The following is an 18,640-nucleotide window of genomic DNA, read 5'->3' as shown; positions in this document are numbered from 1 at the left end:
ACAAACTGGTGGTTTGGGCAGCAGGGAGGTGGTGAAAAAAAACAGAAAGCAACTGAGGCTGGAGAGGTGACAAAGGGGAGGCTACAGCCAGCTCTCTGCCACACAGAGCACTTCAGATTTCATGCTGGAGACGAGGGGCCCACCAGCAGATAAGTGGGACCAAGCACGGCTCTACAAAGACCTCGCCATCTGTCCCTCTGTCAGCAGGGAGAGGCTGGGCTGGAGGGCTGGCACCTGAGCAGGGGAGGGCTGCAGTCCCAGCGGGAGACAGGGGAAGCTTGAGGGCAAGGGCCTGATGGCAGAGACCACCCCCCCACTCGCCACCCTGAGACAGGACACCAAGTGAAAGTTGATCTGACCACAGGCACCTGATCAACGCCTGCCTCTGCCTCTGCCCCCTCTCCCCTGGCTTTTCCAAACTGTTCCCCATTTCCTTCCTTCCCCTTTCTCCTTCCCTGTCCCCCTGTGCTCCATTAGCTCCACGTCCCTGGCACATGTGACATCCAGGTACAGAGAACGGACTCCCAGGAGTTTCCACCCCAAGGCCAACAACCATGAAAACATCAAACTCACAAAAAGCATTCCTTCTTTATAGATCTTCTGAAACATGAAATGATCAAGGATGACGATCAGGCTTTACATTTTTGATAAAAGACACAGAAACAGAGGGAGCTCAGTCTTAAGAGCTGATGTGCACAGGTGGCTCGGGAAGCCGCTCTGTAGCCCTGGGCCCCTGGTTTATAACCGAAAATGAGCTGGCACTGGGACACAGGAATATCTCGCGCTACCCACCAGTGAGGCATCAAGACTCGAGCCTCAAAAAGAAGACTGCCGGTATAGGAAGCAGCCAGCTTCCCGACTCTAGGCTTCTCCATCTGGATCCACGAGGTTGGGGAGCAGCCGCTGCAAACCCAGCCATCCACAGTCGTTCACCATCTATTCTGAATCAAAATCCTACTACAAAACAAATCATTTATTTGCTTTATGGGTGTTCCCTACTGTTTTTTTTTTTTTTCATCAACTAGTTTCTGGGGCCTCCTCTGACCCTAGCCCTAGGACAGGTGCTAAGAGCACAGAGAAGGACAGGACCCAGTCTCTGCCCTCCAGGAGATGAGTGTGGTGGGAGACGCAGGCACAGAGACAGACACAGTGCCAGGCAGTGCCTAACTGCTGACCCAGAGCACCCATGGGAGGCAGCAGCTAACAATCCAGAGGAAGGGAAGAGGTCACGTGCTCCAGGGTAGGGGGACAGCCCACCAAGGCTTCTGGGTGAAAAACAAGGACAAGGGGAGGAGGGTTGCTAGGAGTAGGGGCAGGGCAGGTCAGGCAGAGGATGCGGCTGTGGGCTTGCTGATGGGAGAAAATGCATCTTTCCAGATGCCACGGCTTTCTCTTCTCACCTTGTGATCAACACCCAAGAGTGGAGGCAAAGGTCAGAGTAACAATGTCTAGTGGTATTTGATAATTTTTTTTTCCTTTCTGGAGGTGTTCATAAAGGAAAAAATAAGTCTGAATATGAACTCAATTTAGAGAAATATGCTATCAAATTCTGATCTTTCCTCTAACAGTTTTACCAGCTAAATAGGCATCTTTATATACCTAATAATGTTTGTCACCATTATGAGAAAACTGATGTGAGGGCCGTGACGCGTATTTCCATCTCAACGACTCATTTAGCAGTCCTGAAAAGAACTGTTTCCTTGCAACCTGGAAAGTGCCCTGCCATTTCCTCCTCCCGTACCCCACAAGAGAAATTCCACAGGAAAGTAACGCTGAATGGCAACAATAAAGACAAGAATTATCGCCTAAAACCCACGTGCTACTCGGTGCTAGGAACCTTCCACCCGCCATCCCCAGTGGGCACCGCACCATAGTGCCCCTCTTCCAGAGGCCCCAGACTGAGGCAAGACTTGAGTTTGTGAAGAATCAGCGAGACAGAGAGAGGCCAAGAACTTGCCTCTGAACTCCCAGACGTCTCTCTCTCTCTCTCTCTCTCTCTCTCCATGGTGTGTGGCTCTGACAGTTTCTGACGCTACAACTCTGACAGCCAATACCCACTGGAAACATCACTAGCCGAAAATCCCAGGATCAGATGCGACCAGAGGGATTTCCCAGGCCAAAAAGCCTTGAGGAGAAGGCTGGCGAATCTCAAGATGGCTGGTGTTTACGCCATTCTGGGCTCTAAGTGGGATTTGGTTTTTCTCCTTCATTCCCGTTCCCCAACATTTCCTCAATTGGCTAATGGGCCCCAGCTGGGAATGGACACAGGCAGCAGAGACAGGGGCCAGGGTCTGACTGGCTCCAGCGGGCCAGCCCTGGCCAAGAGGGGAATGCGACTGTTTATTTGGAATGGCTGTGCCCTGCCTCTGAGGGAGTTCAAGCGGTCAGATGTGTCCAAGTTGATTAGTGAAATCTGACAAGGATGTCACCAGGTTTGGGAGGAGGGCCATCTAATTTAAAGCCCCCACCCTGCAATGTCCCCAGTGCCCAATAGGCACTGGCCACTAATTATGGTTAGTGGAAAGTGGGGGGTGAGAGGAGGTCAGGAGCTCTAGACCTCAGGAGCTTCTGAAATGTGTTTTTATAGGCTCCGTGGCCCAGGAGAGGCCTCAGTGGGGTACCCGGCTCACCTACAAAGCTGCTCTGGAGGTTGGAGGGTCCTGCCCTTCCCCAAGGAGGAAACGCCACTGGTACCTACCATCTCCTTGGGGTCTCCAGGGGCAGTGGGTATAGTGGACAGAGCCTGGTCTTTGGAGCCAGACAAATGGCTTCAAATGCCGGCTCTGCTGTCTGGTTGCGAACAAAGCCCTGGGCCTAGGTTTTCTCATCTGTTGGGTGGGAACTACAGGAAAGGAAGGAAGGAACAGAGCTAGCCATCAGTATGCAGCGGTACTGACTCTATGTTAACCTGTAAAGCCTTCTACTGCCAACACACACTCAGCTCTCATGGCAACCCCTGCCATTCCTCATGACAAAGTCCAAGCTCAGTGGAGTTAAGAGGCCTGCCCATAACTGCAAAGGACTTCAGACTTGTTCTGACTTCAGTCCTTTCCATCTAAAATCTGTATTCATTTCCTAGGGCTGTCCTAACCAACTACCAAACTTGGTAGTGTTAAACAACAGAAATTTATTCTCTCGCAGTTCTGTTGGCCAGAAGTCCAAAATCAGCGTGTCAGTGGGTTTGGTCCCCTCTGGAGTCTCTCAGAGAGAAGTCCTTCCCTACCTTTCTCTTAGTGTCTGGTGGCTTCAGGCAACCACTGGCGTTCCTTGGCTTGGGGCCACATAACTCCAATCTTGGCCTCTAGCCTCATTAGCCCTTCCCTCTGTCAATCTGTGTCACTGGACACACACCGTTGGATAAAGAGCCCACCCTAACAGGGATGACCTCATCTTGAGAACCTTACCTTAATTACATCTGCAAAGACTTTGTTCCAAGTAAGGTCATTTCTGAGCTTCTAGGTGGATATGGCTTTTGTGGTCCACAGTTCTACAAACCACTACAGTCCGCCCCACCCTCCAGTCCCCAAAACTTCATTCACATGTGTAAAATACATTCACCCCATCCCAACATCCCCAAATTCTCACCTCACTAGACCATACTCTAAGTCCAAAATCTCTTGTAAGTATCACCCGCTCAAAAATATCATTTAACCCCTCTAATCAGGCATGGGTTATACTGATATGATCCATCCTGGGGCCAAATGCCTCTCCATCTACAGATGTGTGAAACTAAAAGACAAGTTTTCTGCTTTTAAAATATAGGCACAGGGAAAAAATGAAAGGAACATAGAGGTCACTGGACCCAAGTAAATTTGAAACCCAATAGAGCAAATTCCTTTAGCTTTCCTGGCCTGAAAGTAACCCTCTGTGGCTTGGTCCTCCACCCTCCGGGCCCACAGAGGCTCCACAGGCCCCTGCCTTTAGGCTTGCTTCTCTGGCCTCTGCCTTTGTGTCCACAGGTCTGCCCCTGGAGTCATTCTTCCCTTTTCTTAAAGGATAACATGAGTTAGTAGAGTAATTCTATCAGTCCATTTCCTACAATTAGAATACTAGAAGTCCAAATGCTCTATTTTTTTTTTTTAAACATTTCACCAGGTCTGTCCCTTTCAGTCCACACTGCCAGTGTTTTTGAGATATAACATTCTCAAAAACCTCGCGTGTCTCCCATGTATATCAAGGGGATCTCCACCATTAAACAAGAAGGTTCTCTATAGATTCTTCCTGGAGAAGCCTGTCTCTAGTCCTGGCTTCTGCTAAGATGTTTGATTGGATCCACGAGTCACATACCCAATCTCCACAGCAAAGGCTGTCTAGCCTCACCGCTGGCCTTTCTCCAGAGCATGCTTTCTCAAAGCCAATTTCCTACTTTTAGCATCCTTTGGAATCTGAAGAGGCAGAGAATCTCCCAAATCATCAAGCGCAGGCTTCTTTTTGCTAACAGTTCCATCTCCAATTCATTCCTTTCCTCTCACATTTTACTAGACACAGCAAAGGAGAAACCAGGCTGCATGTTCCATGCTTTGGTTGGAAAATTCCTCAGCCAAATATCTGAGTTCACTACTTACAAATTATGCTTTCCTGACTAGCAACTTAGACAAGAACACGACAATAGAGGGTTGAAAAGTAGGCTGGGGGAAATGGGTGAAGAAAAGCAAGCGAATTAAATTTATATTTGCCAAGCACTTTCCTTGTGTCCAAGTACTACAGATCAGTAACTGGGACCTTGATAGGCAAGCTCCATTTTCATCGGGATGAAAAAGTAGCCAAAGACCTCAGAACATGTCCCCACTCAAACATCTCTGCCTAACGTGGCTGACTATTTCTGCCTTGGCCCTCCCCGGGTCCACGCTTTCGGTCAAACATGGCAGCCACTGACCCTGTCATCAAGCACCTGTTCCTCCCTCAGGTACTGCACTTCAAAGTCTATGTCCCACAGCGAGTTCTTCTGACACCTCCTTCCTGCTCCCAGCTGCTCTCCCAGGCTGCAAACAGGTCTTCTCCCAAGGAAGAAGGGATACTGGATCAGGGTGGCCCCTTGGGGTCTGCCTCAGGGAAGACCCAGAAGGCAAAGAAATTTAGCATTTGACTCATTCTCTATTCCAGCTAAGAATTAACACACAGCACCATAATAATCTAAACTGTGTTAAATATAAGTTTGGTTTATTTTCATAATTTTGTGCTTTATTTTTCTAAGATTTACACTTTTAGTCCCTGGCGCAACATGGATTTGATTTAAGTGGTATTTATCCAGGACTAATGGTGTTCAGGGGAGGAGCTACAACAGCCAGTGGAGGAGGGGATTATGACCTTAGGACTCGGGTCCTATGTCAGGGGAGGCCCTAGGCCTCGGAAGGGCAGGGCCTTGTCCTTCAACTCCTGCTGCTGCCCCAGGGAGCCCTGGAACCTGGCCAGTCTCAGGCCTATAAAGGAAGCTTTTCTTTTGGTTGGTCCTCCCTGGTCAGGAGGCTCTTCCCTAATAACCTCAGCCCTGCAGGAGGAAAGCAACAGCCACAGCACCATAAAATGAGTGAAGGGGGTAATTTAAACCTGAGATTTCCTTTACCTGGGGAAGCCCTGGTCATTCCTGTCATTCCTGAAATACCCCTCTCCTACATCCTCCCAGGCTGTCCTAGACCAGAAAAGGCCAACACAACAGATAGGTGCCCCTTGCCCTCCCCTTCCTCAGGGCAGACACTATAATCATGGTTCTCCCCCCCAAAAGGGTGATGGTATATTTTACATGTCAACTAGGCTGAGCCACTGTACTGAGATATTTGGTCAAGCACTATTCTGGATATTTCTGTGAGGTTTTTTTTTCTTTAATTTTTTAATGTTTATTTAGTTTTGAGAGAGAAAGACAGAGCATGAGCAGGGGAGGGGAAGAGAGAGGAAGACACAGAGTCTAACGCAGGCTCCAGGCTCCAAGCTGTCAACACAGAGCCCAACACGGGGCTTGAACCCACAAACCATGAGATCATGACCTGAGCTGAAGTTGGACGCTTAACTGACTGAGCCACCCAGGTACCCCAATGTGAGGATTTTGGGGGGATGAGACTAACACTAAGACTTTGAGTTAAATAATTAATTAAAAAAAAAAAAAAGACTTTGAGTAAAGCAGATTACTCTCCATAATGTGGGTAGACTCTGTCCAATCAGTTAAAGGCCTGAACAGAAAGACTGACCTTCTTAGAAGAAGAAAAAATGCTGCCAGTGAACAGCCTTCAGACTTGAACTGCAACTCTTCCCTGGGTCTCCATCTTTGCTGGCTTATCCTGCAGATTTTGGACCTGCTGGGCCTCATAATCATGTGAGCCAACTCCTTAAAACACACCCCTTTCTCTCTGTATATGTATATAACCACATCTTTTTGGTTCTGTTTTTCTGGAGGACCCTGACTAACACATCTAGTGATCCAGACAACCACAGAATCTGTCTCAACACAGCCCTCCAGGAAGCACTCCCAGTTAGCAAGCAAGGTGAACTCACTGACCTAGGGCTGTGCACATCCAGAAGCTGGTATTGTCCCTGGCTTAGTACATGGGGCCAAGTGCATGCCTCCGTGTCCCTGCACTCCAGGCTCTTCTGAGAACTAGACAACCACCCTGGACCCCAGGTTTCCTCATAGGCTTTTCCTAGTTCTAACCAGGCCTTGTTCCCCACCCTTTATACCCCCTGAAGAGAAGGGTGGTTGAGGAGGCTCTAAGTTGTTCTTCTCCAGCAAACTAAAACCATAAGTAAAGCCCACTGAAGATGGGAACTATCAAGGCCATTGAACACCTTTTACATCAGACCAGGCTGGTAGTTACCAGGAGGTGGGGGGCGATAGGGAGATACCCAGCTATCCATCCCTCTCACAGGTCTTCGGAGGGATAACATGGCACCTACTAGTGGTCACTGGGAATATAAAACTCATCTGGATATCTTCCAGATTTTATGACTCTGAGTGACACAAGATTCTAATTGTGTTTAACTTGAAATCCTTGTAGCTAAGCAAAAAGTACCCAGAAATAAGTGCACATGTACTCGCCACCCTGACGTACGGAGCTGGTAGAAAAGGAGGGTGTACACCCAGCACCCTCACTTGTTGACAGGTGATCCTGGGCCCACCACACCTTCTAGAGCTTCCGTTTCTTTATCTACACAGAACACCCACTCAGGAGGCTCATCACGACACGTCACAGGCCTCCAGTAAATGGGTATTGTTCTGAGGATTAGGGAGAGTGGTGGCTCCAGAATCCAGGCAGGGCAGTACAGAAGACAGAGCAGAGAAGAGCCAGAAGGCCAGCCCCAGGGATCTGGCCCAAGGGCTCAGCCACCGGAGAGGCAAAGGGACTGTCGCTCTCCCTTGCTGCTAGAGAGACAGGCCAAAAGGAAGGCCAAGGTAAGACTGACCTTGAGGGCAGGAATCTCCACACTGTCGCCGAGGCTGATGGAGCCTGAGAGGATGGTCCCTGTCATCACAGTGCCTTGGCCTCTGATGGAGAAACAGTGGTCCACAGACATGAGGAATGGTCCCGAGGGGTCCCTCGTCGGGATGGGAATCTGGGACGTCAGGAGCTAGAAAAGAGATGCTGCTGCCACACCCTGCTGGGGAGAGGAGCTGAGTGGGGCAGGGCAGAGGAGGGCAGAGGGAGTAGCCAGGAACGGGGCAAGCTGGCCCAGATCAGAAATGGACCACTTCCTGATTACACTCCAAACTCCTGCTGTGCTCTCAGCTCCTCTCGGTTCAAAGGAACTTCTCTCTCCTCTCATTGGGATAATGAACAGCCTCCTAACAGGCCGACCCCCAGGCCCTCGCCTGCACTGCAGCACAGGGACCTGCTGCAGGACAGCCCTGGACGCGTCAGTCCAAGCCTCATGCTTTCCTAGCCTTCCGAGCCTGCAGAATTTTTTTTTTTTTTTTTTAATTTTTTTTTTCAACGTTTATTTATTTTTGGGACAGAGAGAGACAGAGCATGAACGGGGGAGGGGCAGAGAGAGAGCTCCCTCTCTCCATCAGCCCAGAGCCCGACGCGGGGCTCGAACTCACGGACCGCGAGATCGTGACCTGGCTGAAGTCGGACGCTTAACCGACTGCGCCACCCAGGCGCCCCCCGAGCCTGCAGAATTTAAGATGTGTCATCATCTAGCTCCTAGGTACCATGGAAGCCTCGTCCCCCACCACTTGCCCTCTCACAGCAGGCACCAGCCGCTGGCAGGCCCTGGAAGTGTACCAGCTAGCTTCACCTCCCTTCTCCAGGGACACATCACCTCTGGGAAGGCTTTCCTACCCTTTCCGTATGGCTCCCTTCCCCAGCCCATCATCAACCAGTTAACATACCACTGTGATCATTTGTTTATTTGTCTCCCTCCTAGAGCCCTGAGTCCTTCCAAGTATCTGTAGCAGCTGGCACGGTGCCCAAGAGAGGGACACGTGTCCAAAGGATGCAGGATAGCAGGGCTGCCACCACGTGTGGCAGGGAAGGAGGGGGTGAATGCTGTTTCTCTAAGCCCCGGCAGAGACAGAGGGACCACCTCATGTCTGCCAAGGCCCGGTGTTGCCCCCTCAATTTGTGGTTCTGAGTTTTCTTCTCCGCTGACACTTTCCACCAGCTTTGACCTCAGCCAGCCCCTTTTCCTCATGCTATCTATGTGCTCAGAAATGTCAGAGCTAATTCCTTATAAACAAATGGAAATAAAGGCTGCATTATTCCTTTTATTTTGCTGCTTTCTCCTTTCATCAGGGAAGAGGCTGTCAAAAAGTATTCGGTAGTGAAGGTTCTAAACTCTCAGCCTTGTGATAACAATTCTGGAAAAAGACTAAAGATTCAAAACAGGCTTTGCCTGATATTTATGCAGAGGCTTCTTAAAGGAATAGACAAACATCTTTCATAGCAACATGGGCGAATTCTGCTTTAATAAAAATGACTGTCCCAGGCTCCCAGACCAGTGCTCCCTGAAGCTGACGAAAAAATAAACAAAAGCGTCACCCAGAAAAGGTTTGCTTTGCAGAGTCAGCCAGATCAGCACCTTGTTATCATAGAAATGGTGGCAGTGTACTCAGTCACATTTGATCTTGGCTCTGTGGGTCCAGATACAGGTGGACCCCAAAGACACCCAACAACCGACCTGGGACTAAATGCCAGCTCCACCACATACTTGCTGTGAGACCTTGGGCAAGTTACTTGACTCCCCTGAGTCTGACACTTTCCTTGGTAAGATGCAGATAACTTAAGCCTCCCGGGGCCACTGTGAAAGCTAATGATCATTGTGAAAAGGTTAATGATCACTTAACCTTCACACCAAGTCCAAAGGGAAGTGGTGCTGGGATTTTCCCTACTTAAAACTGAGGGAATAGAGGCAAGAGACAGCAGGTGGTAGGCCCAGCACGCAGCCCCAGAGTCGAGGTACCTCAACACTCCGCCCCTCTTAGTGAGGGACACTGAGGTCCCCCTTCTCACCACCATCCTTCCAGCAGCATCACCACCACCCCACCATCCCCAACCTGCCCTCTGGCTACCCTGGACACCCCACGGTGGCTGGGTTCCCTCCCTTTATCTACCACTGAGCCTGGACACAGAGCCTGTGCCTCAGAGGCTCCATTATTTGGTGGAGACCATGAGGACCTGAGCTGCACTGCCCATCTCCATCAGCCAGTGGGACACACTGGGGGACCGGCACAGTCTGCAGGCCTGGAATGGATGACATGGCCCAGAGCTCCAGGAGGCAGGAGCTGCTGTGTCCGGGTGGGGGTGTTCAGCAAGAGAAAGGAAAAAGAAAGACTTACAAGAGTGTGGACAGCTGGGCAGGACTTTGAATGAGACGGGGGGGGGGGGGGGGGGGGGGTGCGCGGCTCTGCTTCTCTTTTGGTTTAACTCTTGCAGGGAGGTGAGGGAGGGTATACTAAGGTGCTCATGTACCTGGGAGAGGGGTGGTGGTAGTTAAAGGAACCAGCTCAGAGTCGTCTTGCTGGGGTGCCTCCTCTCTCTCTCCCCGTCAGACCAAGCAGGACACAAAGGGACCTGCCTGAGTGGGACTGGGGCCAGAGGCCAGCCTGGATTCAAGTACCTCAATGAGCTCTGAGATGCCCTGTGGAGCTTCTGTTTCGGGGGCCTCTGGTCCCCCAGGCTTGGCCGCCACGGATATAATCGGTGCACCTCGGAACCTGAAATGGAAAAACAAGCCCCGCCAAGTTATAGAGATCACCAGCACGGACACAGCACATCTGTGGAGTACCTGGCAGAGCACCAAGCACTTCGGATAGCCTCTCCTTCCATCCTTTGGGAAGCATCAAGGAAGAGTACCATCATTTTCCCACTCGGCAGATGAGGAAACAGAGGCCTCACAAGAAAACCTTTGGATTGGACAATAGAATTTAAAAGGGTGCTCTTGGGTTTTAACCACCATGTTCAGAACCCACCCTGAGGAGGCAGCAGTGAACCCTGGCCCCCAGGACGCTGAATAAAAGACCCTCTTGAAGAAGACCAGGAAATACATCCTAGTTTCCTGCAGAGACTCGGGAAATACTGGTTACCAAAAAGTCCCTGAAGATGCATCTGGAAACACACTTCCACTATCCCAGTGTCTAATGGGGAGGTGTTCCTGCCTGGGCCCTCCTGAAGAGCCTCTCCTTCTTTAAGAAGAGATTCTTACTGTGAGTAGACATTTATCTTACCCAGTGATTTTTAAAAAATGGAAAAGAGAACATATACAACCCATAATCCTGCCATTGTGGTGTGCTTTCTTCCAACCTTGGTTTTTCCATGTGTTGCCAGGGATTTTTTTTTTCCTTATATTTTGGTTACAGCATACATAAAATTTCACATCCTTCTAGCTGTTATTTGCCATTATAGCATAACAAATTTTCTTTTTTTTTTTCAACATTTATTTATTTTTGGGACAGAGAGAGAGCATGAACGGGGGAGGGGCAGAGAGAGAGGGAGACACAGAATCGGAAACAGGCTCCAGGCTCTAAGCCATCAGCCCAGAGCCTGACGCGGGGCTCGAACTCACGGACCGCGAGATCACGACCTGGCTGAAGTCGGACGCTTAACCGACTGCGCCACCCAGGCGCCCCATAGCATAACAAATTTTCTGTTGGATGATAGCAACAACAGCGATAACAACTCACTTGGCTGAGCCACACAGATTGCCTGGACACCTTCACTGACAGCTCACAGCACCACTATGGAACTGTCACCATTTAAAAAAAAATTTTTGATGTTTATTTATTTTTGTGTGTGTGAGAGAGAGAGAGAGTGCGAGTGGGGGAGGAGCAGAGAGAGGGAGACACAGAATCCGAAGCAGGCTCCAGGCTCCGAGCTGTCAGCACAGAGCCCGACACGGGGCTCGAACTCACAGACCGCGAGATCATGACCTGAGCTGAAGTCGGATGCTTAACCTACTGAGCCACCCAGGCACCCCGGAACTGTCACCATTTTATAGATGAGAAATTGAGGCTTAGAGGGGCAAATTAATTTGCTCCAAGTCATTGGAGCAAACTCCAATCCAGCCCATGTGACCCTAGAATCAAGACTCACAGCTTCCATGTTATAATTCCACCATCCAGGCCTCCTCTTCCTTTCCTAACGGCTGCATAATAGTGTTACCCAGAATTTACACGCTTTCCCCCACCAATGTCACTGATTTAGAACATTTCAAATTTTTCACTATTATAAGTAACACTGATAAAACATGTTGGTGAATGTGAGTGGGTTTTTCCCCCCTTGCTTTGGGGTTCATTCATAAGAAAGAAGTCAAAGACTCAATATACATTGAAAAATCAGCAAGATGGTAGAATAAAGACATTCAACAAGTCTCTCCTCCATAAAAGCAAAAAAAGAACAGTGGCAAAAATCATCAGAAGTAACTTTTCCAGAATTCTAGAAATTAACCAAAGGTTTGCAGCAATTTGTGGAATGTTTATTCAAGAAAAATGGCTGAACCTTGGTAAGAATAACAGAGCTTTGTGGCAGGGCACCTGGGTGGCTCAGTCAGTTGAGCGTCCAACTCTTGGTTTCGATTCAGGTCATGATCTCACAGTTCATGGGATCAAGCCCCAGGTCAGGCTGTGTGCTGACAGCATGGAACCTGCTTGGTATTCTCTCTCCCTCTCTCTCTCTGCCCCTTCCCCACTTGCACGTGCTCTGTCAAAATAAATAAATAAACATTTTTTTTAAAAAGAGCTTTGTGGCATTTTAACTTGCTTTATTCCCATCCACCCCTCCCCAACTTCGCACTAGCCCTAATAGCCAACATCTGCAATCAGAATGGAAGCTAGCAGCCTGACAGCAGGTTGCAGAGTGGGTTTGAGTTCCATCAAAGCCCCTTTCCCAGAGAAGTATCATTATTTTTCCAATCTGGTAGCTCCCTGGAAGACTATATTTTTACAAGGCTATCTTTATTTGACCTGCTTTGGAGTTTGCCAGTGTGAACAGCATTTTCCTCGAGGGCATTTGTTGAAAACAATTAGAGGCAGCTGCTTGAGGCAGAGGATAACAGTTTGGACAAACTGGTCATAGAAGGAAAAGCTGGGAGCTCCCATGGGAGGTTTGGAGATTTCCTGGTAGTCTATAAGGCTATTTGACGGCAAAAAGCTATGGGCATGCCTGGGCACTGTCAGGAAAGATATGAGAAGGCCCTAAACTCTCACCTTTGGCTGATCATAAGATTCTATGCAAGCAGGAAGTGAAGGCCAAGGCAGAGTTGTTAAATGCCTGCCTGAGCACTGAAAGCATGACCCAATAGAAATCCTTGGGAGGGGCCCCTGAGTGGCTCAGTCAGTTAAGCGTCCGACTTCTGCTAAGGTCATGATCTTTCAGTCAGTGGGTTCAAGCCCCACATTGGGCTCTGTGCTGACAGCTCAGAGCCTGGAGCCTGCTTTGGGTTCTGTGTCTCCTTCTCTCTGCCCCTCCCCCCACTTGCACTCTATCTCTCTCTCACACACACACAAATAAATAAATATTAAAAAAATTTTTTTTTAATCCTTGGCAAAGACTGGGAGACTTACTGATTCTAGGCTTAATGAAAATCTCTGTCTAATCACTAGCTGACCAGTAAGCTAACTGAGCAGAGACTTCAGTGGTCACACATGACTGTACAGAATTACTTCACAAAAGTCACTAACAAAATAATAGGAACAAACTCTGAAAGTGTGGGTGAAGAGAATCTGACATCCAGAACTGCCACATTATATTATTCTATATGTCCAGTGTTCAACAAAAAAATAACAATACAACAAAGGAACAAAAGTATGGTCCATCCACAAAGAAAAAAAGGAGTTAATAAAAATTGTTCATGAGAAAGCCCTACTGGACAAAAACTGAAAATCAGCTATTTTAAATATATTCAAGAAACAAAGGAAACCATGTCTAAAGAGCTAAAGGAAAGAATGAAAATAATGAGTCACCAAATAGGAAATATCGAAAAAGAGTTAGAAATTACAAAAAAGAACCAAATAGAAATTCTGGAATGGAATAATTTGAGCAGGCAGAAGAATCAACAAACTTGAGAATAGGTCAATAGAGGTTATGCAATCTGAGGAAAACTAGGAAAAAAGAGAGAAGAGAAATGAACATGGCCTCAATGATACAGGAGACATCATCAAGTACATCAACATATGCATATTGAGAATTTCAAAAACAAAGGACAGAGATGGGGCAGAAAGATCTGAATAAACTTCAAAAACTTTGGAAGTTTTTGAAGGACATCTACAAGGCTCAGCAAATTCCAAGTGGGAAAAACTCAGAGATGTGATCTAGACACACCATAATCAAGCTGTCAAAGCCAATGACAAGGAGAAAGCAACCAGAGAGAAGTGGCTCATTCAGTACAAGGCATCCTCAATAAGATTAACAGCTGTTCTCTCATCAGAAACCAGGGCAGCCAATCCCAAATACCTAAACAACAATAACAACACCCCCCAAAATCTATCATAGAGCAGACACTTGATAAGTATTTATTAAATAAATGAATAAATGAACAAGTTAAAAAAAGAAAAGAAAAAAAAAGAAATCATGGCAGCTTAGAAGGTAATGCAGATGCCATATTCAAAATGCTGGAAGTTAAGAAAAAAAAAAAAGTCAACCAAGTCTTATGTTTCCAGCAAAAGAAACCTGCTTCAAAAATGAAGGAGATGTAGAATTACCATATGGCCCAGAGATTTCTATGTGTAAACTCAAAAGAATGGGAGGCAGGTACTCAAATACTTGTGCATGTATGTTCATAAAAGCGCTATTCACAAAAGCCAAAATGTGGAAACAGCCTAAGTGCCCATCAATGCTAAGTGAATGAAGCCAGATGTAAGAGGTGACATATTGCGTGATTTTTATGAAATATCCAGAATAGGCAAATTCAGAGAGACAGAAAACAGACTGGTGGTTTCCAGGGCTGAGGGAATAGGAAACAGCTGCTTAATGGGTACAGTGTTTTTGAAATCAGATAATGGTGATGGTTGTGTAATTCTATACACAATAAAAGGGTGAATTTTATGGTATGTGATTTATCTCAATTAAAAAGAAAAAAACATACATTGAAAGGTTTGCTACCCTTTTCACTACCACAGTGAACATCTGGTATGTCTATTTCACTAAACATACATCAAAAGCTCATTATTTTTTATACATACCTCATTTTAATTTGTATTTCCTTAGTAAGCCAGATAATGTTGAACATCTTCCATCTGTTTACATTTAAGTGTACTTTCAGGGGACATTTCCATACCACTTCTGGTTCTGGTCTTTGCCTCCTCCAGTAGATGCACCCTTACCTTCCCCCAAGTCTAAAAATTTCTCCAAAGTGCCTCTTTGTATGCAATCCAGTGTCCAGCACAGTGGGGGTGAAGGGAAGGGGCGGGGTCAAGTACCCACAGTCCCAGCACCTGTGCTAGAAGCTCTGCACTCCTCATGTTATCAACCCCATGAGGTGGCTGTGATTCCTCCTCCTCCAGTATTACAGAAGGGGGTCCTAAGCTGGCCAGGTTCTGTCATTTGCTCTAGGTCACACAGCTAATGAGTGGTGGGGCTATGATTAAAAGGTAACTCTGGGTTTACCATCCCCCTGAGAATATCAAGAGAACAGTGTTCCATCTGCCTGGGTTAGAGGTAGGGCTGTGTGCCTTTTCTCAAATCCATGAGAATTTGGAAAGTGGCTGATCTTCAAAGATCAGGGAACATAACATATTTAAGTCCTATAAATGGAGTAACAAAATCCTTGCCCTTCAGTAAATTTTATTCTCAAACCAATGAAAGAAAGATGATAATAACTATAATGACAGTACTTAATATTCTCAGTTTGCTATCACTTTCAGATAAAGACATAAATTTACTGGATCCTTAAAACAACCCTCGGAGGTAGGAATAATCGTTAACATTCCCATAACGTTATTTGAGCACTATGTGAGTGGCATAATGCTTGGCTAAAAGCCTTCATACACATCACCCCATTTAACCCTCGATGGTAATGAAGGGAGGGGTAAAAGTGGCATTTTAGAGATGGGGAAACTGAGGCACAGAGAGGTTAAATGATTACTAAAGAGTCGTAAGTGAAGTAAATGGCAGAGGCAAAAAGCCCTGTTCTAGAGTAGTGTCCTTCCCACTGTGTTGGACATCCTAAGGGTGACCCCCACCATCCCTCCCCTGGGAATGATTACTGTGTCAGATGTCACCACGGCACCCTTGAAACAGAAGAACAGAAGATGGAGTCCGGTGCCCCCACCCACCAGGACAGGGCTGGGCTGCTCTGCTCCATTCCCTTCTGCCTCTATTTCAGTGTCACCTTCACATGGGTCACTGGTCCTAATGCCCTCTTCACAAGGTTCGTCAAATCGACGTACCACCTAAGCTATTACTTTCTCAGTTTTTTTTCCTTTAAAACAGTTCACGTTCCTCCTTAAATACATTTATTGAAAAACATGACTCTGTTACTATCTACATGGAAAACCAGTATCATCTGCAACAAAGAAAAGGCACAGGAGAGGCCCTCCCACCACCAGCCACAAGGACAGCCATTGGCGGATGGGTCTTCACTCCCTCTGCTCTGCAAAACCCGTGCCTAAAGCCTAGTGCACTAGGTGCCCACACCCAGGAGACGGCTTGAGTTTCGAAGCCCCACTCGAGAGTCCAGTCCACCCCACACTTTTGCCTTCACCACCTGACCTTTAAGTTGAACAGGAGACACAGTGGTTATGGCGTAAACTTGGTAATGCCAGCTGTGTTATTTTAATTTAATTTAGTATCATAAAACAACAGTGTGAAAAATAGCTGTTTCTATGAGAGCTAAATAGAATTATTTAGAAAGATGACATACAGGCAGATCTCTTTACAACCTGGTGCCAAATTAAGTGTGAATAAGAAAATGATAAAAGACTTCAGAGGAGGCTGTGAAAACACAGAAAAATTCACTCACGCTGCTGTGCAAATCGGGCTTCACTTTAAGGAGACCCAAACTGCAGACGGTGCATTTGGGAATGGCTTATATGCAAAAGAACTCAGGGTGCCAGTCAGCGGGCTCAAACTAGCAAGTGACAGATATAACAAGGTCATGAGTTACCGGGGCAAGGACTTTGGCCACAGGAAGCCATGTGATGCCGATACTCACAACAGAACTGAAGCCATTTGTTTTGTTTTCTCCAGGTTATTTAACTGGAGAACACCTCTAACACACTGGTAGAACTATTCTAACTTAAGCTACCAAGAGAAACAATCACACACACACACTCACACACACACACACACACAAGCATGCTGCACCTGGATATTAAAAAAAAAAAAAGCGCCAAAATGACAACCCCAGCTGCCTAAGGTACTGCAGCTGGACTCGCAAATTACAACTTTTTAATGCTGGCAAAGCAACAAACCCTAGAGCTTTTAAAAACATAAATTCTGACCAAGAAGAACATCCAGAATATAGCTTCCTTTCCTGAATTCAGACCAAAAGAATGAATGGTAACATGAATCAGGAGTGCTAACTTGTGTGATACTGAAATTACAGATAGTGCAGAAATCACACATGCCTAAACAAAACAGCACGAAGAAGAGGAGATGGGCCTGAATTCAGGATGCAAAATTGCCCGCAAAGCCAAGATGACTCCGATGAGCCTGGATTAGCTGCTAATGGAGAAGGAGAGGCACGATGCTGAGAGCCTTTTATGTTTCCCCGGAGCAGCTTATGTTATTGATATTGTAAGAATGCACGGATATACTCTAAGTTAAAATATTATGTAAGGTTTGAATGTGCCATTTTTTATGATTCTCTGCTTTAAGGGACGTTTGATTAATCACCCACAGTTCCCTTCAGGGGACAAGAAATCTACTACTGCAGCTACAAAAATAAATAAAGAAAACAAAAGAAGGCTATTAAATCCTAGCTAGATACTATTCCTTGCTGAAGGTTCTGAGCCTGGTTAGAAAGTTAGGGAAGCACTAAAGACATACTAGGACCAAGCTGAGACATTTTCTTGAACTTAACCGATGAAATTTAAAGATAACTGAAAAAGAATTAACTTTCTAAGATAACTCCATGCATTTCCCCCCACTCCCAATTTTTTTTATAGTGGTAAAATAAATACCCATAACAAAAAAAATACACATAACAAAAAAAAACATAAAAATACACATAACAAAATACACATAACAAAAATACACACCTTAACCATATTTAAGTGTGCAGTTCAGTGGTATAAAATACATCTGTAACGTTGTGCAGCCATCACCACCATCCATCTCCACAGCTCTTTTTTCTTGTAAAACTGAAACTCCATACCGATTAAACAATAACCCCATCCTCCCATCCCTCAGCTCCTGGCAACAGTACTCTGGCTCTATGATTTTGACTCTTCTAATTATCTCATGTAAATGGCATCATGCAGTATTTGCCTTCTTGTGACTGCCTTATTTCATGTAGCAAAATATCGTTGAGGTTCATCTATGTTGTGGCATATATCAGAATTTTCTCCAGTTTTAGGGATAAATAATATTCCATTGTATGTATTCCACAATTTGCTTATCCATTCTTCCATCAACGGACACCTGGTTTGCTTCCACCTTTCGGCTATCGTGAATGATGTTATTATGAACATCTCTTGGGGACCCGGTTTTCAATTCTTTTGAGTATATACCCAGAAGAAGAATTGGTGCATGGTAATTCTATTTTTAGTTTTTTAAAGTTTTTACTTAAATTCCAGTTAGTTAACATTACTATTTTTTAATTTTTGAGGAACCTCCATACCATTATCCATGTCGGCTGCAGCATTTTACATTTCCACCAACAGTGCACAATGGCTCCAATTATCCACATTTCGTCAACACTTACCTCCTTGTTTTTGACAACTGCAATCCAAATAGGTGTGAACTGGTATCTCACTGCAGTTTTATTTGCAATTCCCTAATGATTAGTGACGCTGGCATTTTTTTTTTTTTCATGTACTCATTGGCCATTTGTGTATCTTCTTTGGAGAAATGTCTATTCAAGTCTTTCCCATTTTTGAATCAGGTCATTTGTTTTTTGTTCTTCAGTTTTAGGAGTTACTATATATACTTATTATCAGATATATAGATTTACAAATATTTTCTCCCATTCTGTAGGTGGTCTTTTTATTCTGCTGATATGGTCTTTTGATGCACAAATTTAAAAAAATTTTTCTTCTGGGAGTTTTAAGTCCTAC

At 46.1% G+C, this 18,640-nt stretch overlaps 1 protein-coding gene across 3 annotated transcripts in view; it reads right to left on the bottom strand.

Moving 5' to 3' along the window:
- The window catches only part of EEFSEC (eukaryotic elongation factor, selenocysteine-tRNA specific), a 252,616-nt gene that overhangs the window by 131,000 nt on the left and 102,976 nt on the right, over positions 1 to 18,640 (bottom strand). For all 3 annotated transcript variants that reach the window (XM_025922542.2, XM_086697291.1, XM_086697292.1), the window contains exons 3-4: positions 10,048 to 10,144; positions 7,393 to 7,557 (exon numbers count right to left, since the gene is read on the bottom strand). In XM_025922542.2, coding sequence (XP_025778327.1) covers positions 7,393 to 7,557; positions 10,048 to 10,144 — 262 coding nt within the window. The remainder of the gene's footprint in view (positions 1 to 7,392; positions 7,558 to 10,047; positions 10,145 to 18,640) is intronic.

The sequence above is a fragment of the Puma concolor genome, chromosome A2, assembly GCF_028749965.1.
Source record: "Puma concolor isolate L17-30 chromosome A2, mPumCon1.1.hap2, whole genome shotgun sequence".
Lineage (NCBI taxonomy): Eukaryota > Metazoa > Chordata > Mammalia > Carnivora > Felidae > Puma > Puma concolor.
This window is presented reverse-complemented; position numbering and strand designations above follow the sequence as displayed.